This window comes from Marmota marmota, unplaced genomic scaffold, assembly GCF_001458135.2.
Source record: "Marmota marmota marmota unplaced genomic scaffold, marMar, whole genome shotgun sequence".
In the NCBI taxonomy this organism is placed as follows: Eukaryota; Metazoa; Chordata; class Mammalia; order Rodentia; family Sciuridae; genus Marmota; species Marmota marmota.
Window position 1 is genome coordinate 34,565,174 of NW_026000108.1, and position 11,239 is coordinate 34,576,412.

General features: G+C 36.5%; 1 protein-coding gene across 1 annotated transcript in view; it reads right to left on the reverse strand.

Annotated features, from left to right (window-relative positions):
- Kctd8 (potassium channel tetramerization domain containing 8) overlaps nucleotides 1-10,081 on the reverse strand; it is a 51,085-nt gene extending 41,004 nt beyond the window's left edge. The window contains exons 1-2 of the mRNA XM_015481753.2: nucleotides 9,980-10,081; nucleotides 7,254-7,328 (exon numbers count right to left, since the gene is read on the reverse strand). Of these exons, the coding sequence (XP_015337239.1) occupies nucleotides 7,254-7,328; nucleotides 9,980-10,081 (177 nt within the window). The remainder of the gene's footprint in view (nucleotides 1-7,253; nucleotides 7,329-9,979) is intronic.
- Nucleotides 10,082-11,239: the final 1,158 nt, after the last annotated feature.

Here is an 11,239-nt window from a genome sequence, read left to right on the forward strand (position 1 = left end):
GGGGGCGGCTCTGCCCCTCAGCAGGCCGCTGGGCCTGCTCTGTGGATGGTCCCAGTTCTGTCTACCTTGCTGCGCAGGGGGAGGGGGCGGCTCTCGGAAACATTTACTTGTATATATTGCTCTTTATCATGCTATCTATCTCACACACACAAATGCACATATATAATTTTGAAACAAAAAAATAAAATGTTGATCTTATAGAAGTAGAGAGTAGAATAGTAGTTATCAGAGTCCGGGAAGGATGTGGGGGAAAGAGGATGTTTAACAGGCACAGAGGTGCAGCTGAGTAGGAGGAATAACTTCTAATGCTCTATAGCACATGAGGACAACTGAGGTTGACAACAATTAATTGGATATTCCCAAAGAACCATAGGAGGAAAATTCTGAGTGTTTCTAACACCAAAAAAAATAATAATGTCTGAGAGGATGGATATGGCCATCACCCTGAGCATTGTGCCATGTATACATGCATTGACATGTTCCACTGCATCTCATAGATAAGTAAAAGCACTGTGTCAATTAAGATTTATATATATATATATATATATATATATATATATATATCCATATGAAACATGTAAAATATACAAAATATATGCATATATATATTAAAACTGACCTTTAGATCTGTATCAGTGAGAGAGGATTTAATAACTGAAGGTAGAGTCAAGAGTGGTCCTTAGACACAGAGTGAAACAAATACCTCTCACCAAGGCTTTCATTTGTTGAACTAAAACTCATGGGAGAAAAAGTAAACAGTCTATTGGAATGACAGACCACAAAAATAAGAATTCCTGATCCCAAGTTAGGGATTTCACCAGGGAATAGAAGGAATTGTAAAATGGGTCTGAGGAAAATTTCACTGGGTAGAAGAGGAAAACTTGTGGAAGAAACAAAGAAATATTAGCACCTCACATAGAAGTCAGAAAGTAAATAAAATAAAATAAATGAGGAGTATAATATTAGCATGTGATTGGTGTTGCTGAGAGTCTTTCCCAGCTTGCCTTCCTTAATCCTTACACCATACTCTTTCTTGGTCAGGACAGCCCAGTGATTCAAGTGTAAGAGGCAACATAAAGTGAGATTCTGAGCTAAAAGGTGACTCCAAAATCTTTCTCAACTTCATGAAACTATAATCAGATTTCTGTGGCCGTAACTCTTATCACTGGATTTGTGATTTCCAAAGTGTTCCTAAAGAAGCCGTTTCCTTTCTGCTCAAAGCCCTGTGGTACACATGTCTCACCTTGTGGAACCTGGCTCCATCCTTTTCTTGGCCCCACGCTCCATACCTTTCCTGAGATCCTAAAACATGGTCCCTTTTGTTACTACAAAAAGTATTAAAAAGGAACCAAATCTTAAAATACCCTTGAACAATACTACTAGACTATTATTACTTCAAATTTATTTCTGATTTTTAAGCCAAATCCATGGTTCTAGAAATTAATTTATCTGGAAAAATTTTAAATGTTGCAAATATAATTTTTATCATTTTAAACAAATAGAGATGATTATATTTAGAGGCAAAGAACAAATTAACAAATTCGGATTCTTGATTGCTCAATAGTGTGGGTTAAATAGTATAATCGCCCCTTCCCCCAAATATGTTCAAGTCCTAATCTCCTATTCCTGTGAATGTGACCTTATTTGGGAATAGGATCCTTGCCAGTGTGAACAAGTAAAGATATAATTGTATCAAATTGGGGTGACTCCTAACCCAATGAGCACTCTCCCTATAGGATGAGGGAAATTTGGGCATATACCTAGAAGGATATGTGCCACATGAAGACAGAGGAAAAGATTCAGGTCATAAAGATGTAAGTCAAAGAATTCCAAGGACTGATGGTGTCCACTAGAACTGAAGAAGAAACAAGGAAGATGTCTACCTAGAGTCAGAGGTACCATGGTGCCTTGATCCCAGACCACAACAATGCAAAATTTATTAATATAAAAATGTGATGCTTTTAATTTCAGTAAGTGAAAAGCCATACTTGAGTGTTAATGCAGTCAAACTTACCAGTACAACATGATATCAGAAGTATTAAAAATCATAACATCTGGTTCTGCACTCATATTAAAAGGAAGCGCAAGATTTTCACACATGTGGATCCAAACAGTACAATGTCTGATATACAAAACTTTACCATGAATGACTTTATTGATTTTACTGCCTATTTTGATATTGCATATCAGACATTACTTTTGAATTGAAAATAAGATTAGAAATTTACCTAATATGTATCTGAGCTAAAGGATAAATCCTAAATAACTTATTACATGGCAATTTTAGCTGTTTGAAAGAATGCAGAAAGCTAGAGGAAAAGAAAATACCACTTGTCTATTGTATCTGATACTCTAAGCAGAACAATGGTTTTTCTTGTGAGATTGGATAGTCCCCGTAAGGTTTGGTAAACATAATAGAGTCCACACCAAATATTACACAGTTCAGGGGAATGCCTGCATATGAGCTGATGGTGGAGAAAAGAGACAGAGACATCAGTATGATGAATCTAAACAATTTGCCATCCTAGCAAGACTGGTATTAAGAAATTGAATGCTCTCATAAATTCAGTCAATAGTATCCCCGACAAGATTAAAAAACCAGCGTGGCATTTCATATAGGTGTGGTGGTGGTGATCTGGATGGTAAGGTCAGAGAAGTTAAAGGAATTTAAAGGGCAGGCAGAGGCCCTCCTTCATGTCACTTAATCCCAAAGAGGTAGTAGTCTTTCAAAGAGTTAATACCATGCAGGGGTCAACAGAAAGAAAGGGTTGTTTGGGGTTTCTTTTGAGATGGGGATAGAGAAGTGGATATTCCCTAACAGAGTGCAGATTTTCAGAGTCAAAATGAAATTTATTTTTTTCCTATAATAGGGCAGGTAACTAATACATTTAATATTATCTGACAACTAGGATGTAGTAGCAATGAAACAGGGTTGATGACTCTTCAAGAGGCTTCAGAGACCCATAGGAAGTGTTGAAAAGGGTTCATCCAGGTTGGACTAGGGAAGGGTGTGTTGAAACTAACACTGTGCTCTCTCTCTCAGTCCTGCCCCAAGCTTCATTCACTGCCCTAGTCCATACTGCTTTAATAAAAGATGTGGCCATCCAAATGAAGTAGTAGATATCTTGCTTTTGCTTCCCACATAGGAGCATTTTTTCCTTTTGGCCTCTCTATATTTACCCTTCAAAAAGGGATGTACCTTGTCACACTAAGTTCTTTTGGGTTTCTTAATTTTTTTTTTCAGAGAGAGAGAACTGAGTGGAAGATATCAAAAGGCATTATAAGCTGTGAAGATGAATACTGTTTTTCTGAGACTTTGGTTTCATTTGTTTTTTTTTTTAATTTTTTATTGTTGGTTGTTCAAAACATTACAAATTTCTTGACATATCATATTCCACACTTTGATTCAAGTGGGTTATGAACTCCCACCTTCACCCCATACACAGATTGCAGAATCACATCAGTTACACATCCATTGATTTACATATTGCCATACTAGTGTCTGTTGTGCTCCGCTGCCTTTCCCATCCTGCCCCCCTACCCCCCTCCCACCTCTCCCCTCCCCTCCCCTCCTCTCTCTCTAGCCCCCTCCACTGTATAACTCTGAGGGTCTCCTTCCATTTCCATGCAATTTCCCTTCTCTCTCCCTTTCCCTCCCACCTCTCATCCCTGTTAAATGTTAATCTTCTTCTCCTGCTCTTCGTCCCTACTCTGATCTTAGTTACTCTCCTTATATCAAAGAAGACATTTGGCATTTGTTTTTTAGGGATTGGCTAGCTTCACTTAGCATAATCTGCTCTAATGCCATCCATTTCCCTGCAAATTCTATGATTTTGTCATTTTTTAATGCAGTTTCTTAATTTTGAAAAGGAGTAAATTCTGTCTGAGGAGAAGAACAGCAGTTTTGTGAGCTGGGGCTGAAGGTGTAAGGTTTAGTTGTATTGGGAGTGAAAGGTCCATTGTTCTGGACTCTGAAGAAAATAAACTAAGGACGAACAGAGAATATTTAAGGTAAGTTCTGCATCTGTCTCCACAGTGTCTAAGAACTTCCAGTTGAAGGGTTTGTTTTCCTTTAACCATGGTGCCATTATCATCCTGGGCCCCAAAGGTCCTGGATTTTCACTTGGTATATTTTGGGAGCCATATGATTGATTGTAGGCCTAATCAGCAATACTCACATCAGTTGCCCATCAGAATAAATTCCTGATCCAACATGAGCTAACAATGTATGTCATCACCACTGCTGAATTTCAAGTTAGAGAGTACAAAGACAGGACATACAATCAGCAGGAACCAGAATGTCCTTATAATGCAGCTAAAATCCAAAAGTCATCAGTTTATTTAAAGTCTCTCAGCTGCAAATTCATCCTTCAGTACCTTCTTTGCTACAGTAGACTGGAGTCTGTCTGAATGCTGTTTCCTATTCAGTGAGTACTGTGTTAAGCTTTGGCAGTGGAGGGTGGAGCTGGATCATTGCAGAAGAGGTGGAAAGATGTCTTTTCTTCTCCAGTGTTCTGTTTGCTTTTTCTTGCTCTTCCCACATGGTGTGTGTGTGTCTGTCTGTCTGTCTGTCTTAGCCATGTCTGTGTTAGGCACAATAAGGGATACATGTAATGGAAAGGATCAATTTAGGATGAGGGTCAGTGGAGAAATTTCTTCATGAACCGGTATTTTTCACTAAAACCTATGTGAGGATTCACTAAGAGAAGCAGGATTAATATGAGATCAGAGAATAAGGAATATATTGCAGGGATGAGTCCATATGTAAGTGTGGGAGTTGATGGGAGAGCATAGGCAGCCCCTCTGCCTGCTCATCAGATCTAGCATACAGGTACTACTCCTACAGAGCAATCAAAAAGAGTGGGAGAGAGCCAGGCAGAAAGAGGGCCAAACTTAAATACCTGCAGCCAAAACATCTTAAGAATTTTTAGGAAATGACAGCAATAATAACTGGCTAATTTGGGGTAACCTTAAGAGTCGTCTTTATACTAGGTTAGAGATGTGGGTGAAAAACAAATTACGAAGGTCCTTGTGGGTTATGATATGGGACAGAGATTTATTCTAAATTCAAAAGAATATAATAGAATATTTTTGACCACAAAAAACTGAATTAATGAGATAGAGAACGTAAGGTGGGTATTGATATTGGAATCAGGGGTATTTTTCAATACTCTGAATGAAAAATTATGGTGGAAATAAATAAATTGATCTGAAACTAAAATTTGGAAGTAGGACCCACAGGAATGTCTGAATGTCTCTAAATTTTATTTTTAGAGAAAAGAATGGCTCATAGGATTTCTGTTTCTAGTGATCAGATAAATGTTTAAAAAATTAGAGAAAGATGGAGATCATTAGAAGATCAGATTTGGGGTGGAGGTAAAGGGAAAACAAATGTCTCATTTTATGCCTCCTGTTTTTAACATCACTTTGGGACATTCAAGTACAGAAGACTTAAATAAGTTGTTCAAATCCATGAACATTTCTTATAATGGCATGGCTATTTATCAGTCACCCATGACTAATAAACACTTTGAAGCTCCTTGGATCTTTGCTTTTTCCCAGTTTATCATATGGTCTGAATTTGAAATAATCCACCAAAGGCCATGTATTTGGAAAAAAAAAAGTTTGGTCCCCTACCTCTGGCACTGTAGAGAGCTGGTGGGCCTGGTGGCAGGAAATTAGGTGATTGAGGTCATGCCCTGGAAGGAAATACTGGGACCCCAATTCCTTTCTTCTCTCTTTAATTTCTGTTTTCCAAAACATATAAAGCTAGGCTCCACTGCATGAACTCAGTCATGATGTGTTTCCTTGTCACAGACCCAAAGCAATGAGAGCAAGCAACAACAGATGGATACCTCCATGAGCTAAAATAAACTTCCTCTTTGTAAGTTGATTTTTTCAAGTAGTTTGTCACAGTGACGAAAACTGATTAATGTACTTTTCATATTCTGTCAAAATTGATCCAATTAACTTAAAAACATTTCACTGAGTACTTGATATATTCATTTTTGGGGGGATTCTTATTAGTTGTACATGACAGCAGAATAAATTTTGATAAAATTATACAAGCATGGAATATATCTTATCCTAATTAGGACCCCGTTCTTCTAGGTGGGCATGATGGTGGGATTCACTTTGGTATTTTCATATGTGTACATAGGAAAATTATGTTAGGTTTGTTCTACTGTCTTTCCTATTTCTATCCCCCTCCCTTCCTTTCATTCCCCTTTGAATAACCTTCTAAACTTCTCTCCCTCCCCCTTATTGTGGTTTAGCTTCCACATATCAGCAAAACATTCGTAATAAAAAGGTGAATGGATTTCAGTCTTTACTTCACAGAACTCTCCTACTGCAGTGGAAAAAGAAAACGTTGTATGGATTATTAAGTCAACATGGGAAGTGCTATCCTAGTGCATTGAGTTCTATTAGAATGACTTTGAAATATGTGTCACATTACTTTCCTTCTTTGTCCTTCAAACCCCTCGTCTCCGTAGTTGAATTTTTGTTACTCTTCCATCTGAGTTCCAATGATCTGGCCCATCCTGGCCAATTCATTGGCTATACAACTATTTTTATAAATAGAGTTTTACTAAAACACAGCACTGTGCTCTATGAGTGCTTTTATGCTACACTGTCAGATTTTAATAGCTGCAACATAGACTATGGCTTGTAAGTCTGAAATATTCATTATTATAGTTTTTAGGGTCCCAATTGACTAAAATATTCCAATATCCTATTTTGTGAGTGTCATGCTTAATTTCTGTCCTCAATCCAATGCTTCCTATATGCTACTGCTATATTAATTACTTGAAGTTGCTATAATCTTTTATTCAAAAAGGCTTTGTAGGGCTGGGGGTGTAGCTCAGTGGTAGAGCACACACCTTGCACATATGAGGCACTGGGTTCAATCCTCAGCACCACATAAAAATATATAAAGTAAAAGTATTCTGTCTACCTATAACTAAAAAACCAATAATTTAAAAAGGCATTGTATACTTAAGTGAATAAAAAAAAACATTCCATAAGTGCTTTTGAATTTATAAAACCATGCTCATAGTTCTTTAACAGCTCTTTAGTATATTATGAATTAAATATGAATACCTATTCCACCATTCAAAAGCTTTCATTATGACCAAGCCCTAATTAGTTCTTTAGGTTTATTTCTAATTATACATCAGTAAAGGTGCTCTAGCAAATTTATCCTCTTACATCTTTTGTCACTTCTGTGGCTTATTCCTATTTTCAGTCTTTACCAGGAAGTTCCTTATTCTGCCATTGTCCTTGAAGTTTTCATGATATTCACCTGTGCTTGTTAGGATAACATTAACCTATAAAATATGCAAACATTAAAGTTTCAATGTCTTAATAACCTGAAACTGTATGTCTTGTCCACATGATAGCTCAATGCATGTGTTCTTGATCTGCAGTGGGTGGTGAGGTGGTGAGTGTGGTGGTCTGCTTCACAAAGTCATTCAAGACTACTATCTATCTTTGACTTTTCTGCCAAAGTCAACCTGGGCATCCACATCTAGCCAGCAGATGAGGGAGAGGCACCAAAAACAGGATTTGGCTTCTTAATCCCTTCAGCCAAAGAAATCACAAACATTGCTTCTGCCTATATTCCATTGGTGAGAATTAGTCATGCAGTTCCCCATAATTTCAAGGGGGCAAGAGAAATGTGGCCATCACTGAACCACCACCCCTAGACAACAACTCTACATTACTAGTGGTGGGCATTTGGCACTTTCTACCAAATCACTTTAATGCCATGTTTCCGTACTATCTTAATTAGATAAGCTCTGTCCCCCTTCAACCTTTGTAACACCTTTTTTTTTTTTTTGGTATTGATTATTATGTTCTCACAAAGTCTATTAAGTATTTATAATTTTTTTTATTTCTCTTTTTACTTTTTAGACAATATTATTTTATTCAACTTATTTTAGCAACAATATCCTTTGCATCCTTTGTGGTAATGCTGGATTTCATTTTGAATTTGTTATGCAGTTAATGATTTTTATGAGTAAAGAATCCAAAATTTTCACAACTTTTATACTACTAAGATTACTATTTGGATGGTGAAGGAAATGAACTCAGTGAATATTTCCTAAGAGCAATATTCTTGAAGTTTACTTGAGATTCATAAATGGTTCTTGCTGCAAATACATGATAACCTTAGAATGTGTATGATTATTGACTTATCTAACTATTTTTGATTATATGATTTATTTTTCCAAAAAGATATGATGAAGTCTTAACCGCTAAGACCTGAGAATGTAAACTTATTTGGAAACAGGGTCTTTTACAGTAATAATAAAATAAAAATGAAGTCTTCAGATTTGGACCTAATGCAATACGACTGTTGTCATTATAAAAAGCAGGAATCTAGACAAAGACACAGATGTGTATAGGGGAAGATGTGACAACATGCAGAGAGAAGGCCATGTGAACATGGAGCAGAGAGGAGAGTTTATGCTGCCACAAGCCAAGGAATACCTTGGACCCACAAAAGCTGTAAGAGGCAAGAAAGCGTCCTTCTTCTTTAGGTTTCAGAGGGAGCATGACCCTGTTAACCCTAATTTTGAGGTTTTATCTTGAGAACTGTAAAACAACAAATCTATATTGTCCTAAGGCATCTTATATGTGGTATATTGTTACAACAGCCCTTAGAGACTAACACACTGCCTCTGGATTTAATCGCTTTATTTTCTACTGATTTTTTCCTCTGGTGCCTCAGAAGTTTTAAAAACATTAGTCTTTACATGAACAGTGGCTGATGTGAACCTAGATTATTGGTGAACATACTTCCATATGGAGACTTCTCCAGGAATAACTTGGAGAAATTAATTATATTTCTAATATTATTTAGACATATGAGTCTACAATTCTTTAAGTAAAGGACCTGAGAGTGGATGTTTTTGATATTGTGGGCCACTCTGCCATTTTAAGGTAAAAGCAGTTACAGACAACATGTGAATGAATGTGCATAGCTGTGTTCTGAGGAAACTTCATTTACAAAAACAGATGGTGGGTTACACAGTTTACCAATCCCTGATTCCATCTAAAAACATTAGTAAAATTGTACACGTAGCTTTTGGTTATGGTTGGGTAGAACAATCCCAAAGAGACACACCTTATTTTTTTTTCTATCCACAACTATAGATCCATATATCAAACATTTAATCACTGATTACAAAATCATGTCATCACATTTGGTCAAGCCTACTGACTGTGTAAGAAAAGATGCTTAGTAATTAGTTCCTTTGAATATGTGTCAGCATTCTCATTATTTGTGGAGAAGCATAATTTTGAAGCTCATAAAAATAATATTAGTATAATTTTGGTGTGAACATACTAAACCAGAAAGTTTAGAAGTCAGAGTTTATTTCTTTACTTCACTCTTAAAATACAGTCTATCTTGCCACCAAACCCTTTCTCAGGTAACATTCTAAGTTCTGTCACTTTTATTCTTAAAACATATTTCAAACATCTACATCTCTTATATACCCAGACATTCATATGGTCTGATATATCTCACACTCCTCCTGTCACCTTGTATAGCTAAAGACTGTTCTTTACAAAGCAACCACTGGACCTCTTAAAGAACAAACCATACAATACTACTATCCTGTTTAATATCCATTTTTTTGGCTTCTCATTGTCCTTAAGAGGAAATTCGAACTCCTTTATCATCACAGTCATGATCTGGTCCCATCTCCAACTACAACTGAATCTCATGCCCTCTTCCTTATATGGATGGCTTTCCTAACAAGCACCAGAAATTTACTTTTGCACATTGCTGGTGCTATGAGTCCAAGATGGAGATGTCAGCAGGCCCTCGCTCCTTTTGAAAACTGCAGGGGAAGTGTTTTCTTCTTGCCTCTTCCAGCTTGTGCTAGCCCCAGATGTTCCTTGACATGTGACAGCATAACCCTACCCTCTGCTCCATTTCACATGAACTTCACCCTATCTGTCTGCCTACCATCTTGTCTCTGAGCATGTCTGTCTTTTCATCCAAATTTGATTCAGAGAAATTTTGGTTGACCTCTTTTGAGGCCTCTCCCCTGAGCATACAGTTGGCCATCTTTTCAATGTACCTTCATATGGTCTTCTCTCTGTGCCTAATTTTCTTTTCTTATAAGCATAAATGCCATATGGGATTAAGGTCCCCCATATGACCTTCATTTTATTTTAATTACCTCTTTAAAGGTCTTACCTCCAAATATAGTCACCTTCTGATGCACCAGTGGCAAGAGCTTCAAACGATGAATTTTTGGGTGACGCAATTAGATCATGACCATCCTTCTCATTCATTTTATGTGAACAATATGACTTCCTATTTGTTCCTAAAACACTAACTATCTCCTCTTCCAGTGATTCCACTTGCTTTTCCTTTGTCTACAGTTTTTTGGTGCCCTTCATAGGTCTGAATTTTTCTCTTTTTCATACTCATTGCCAGCTCTTCCTGGCCAACCAACCCAAAGCACCAAGTTCACCGACTGTTCCCCCATAACCACTTAGCTGAGCACTTAGCTTGGTTATTTTTTGCTTCCCTCTTTCAGATGTAATCTCCTAGGAAAAGATATTTGTCCCACACATCTATTACTTATATCATATCAATCATCTCAATATTTCATAGGTCCCCAATAAATAAATAATGATTGTTCCTTTTACATTCTATAAAGTAGGAAAGCTATTCAAAAAATCACAAAACTTCTCTAACTTCTAGTCATTTTTTTAGATTTAAAATACACAGACTCTGACGCCAGACTTCCTAGGTTTAAAATTCACTCTTGCCATTTCATCTGAGGTAGGGCAAGTTGAACAACTACTTTGTTATTTAATTTTTACATCTGAAAACCTGGTAATATATGTATTTATGACACTGCATTATTATCATTATCGAATGAGTTATATATAAAATGTTTAAAATTATTCCCATTACATGACAAATGTTATATAATTGTTTAATATTATAATTTAAGATATACACAGGTTAATATTATTTGCTATAATCTATCAAAAAAAGACAAAGGGCTTTTTGTTCTGCCCATGAGGACTTTACTCAGAGCTAAACAGTCTATATGAGTTAAATTATTGATAAAAAATCAATTTACTAATTTATAGCAGATGAGATGATACAATTAAAAGTACTTGGACTAGTAATTATGAAGAAAGAAAAGATAATTAACATGATTTTGAATCGTATAGAAATTGCCAAGTGAATGATAGGACCTTTTAA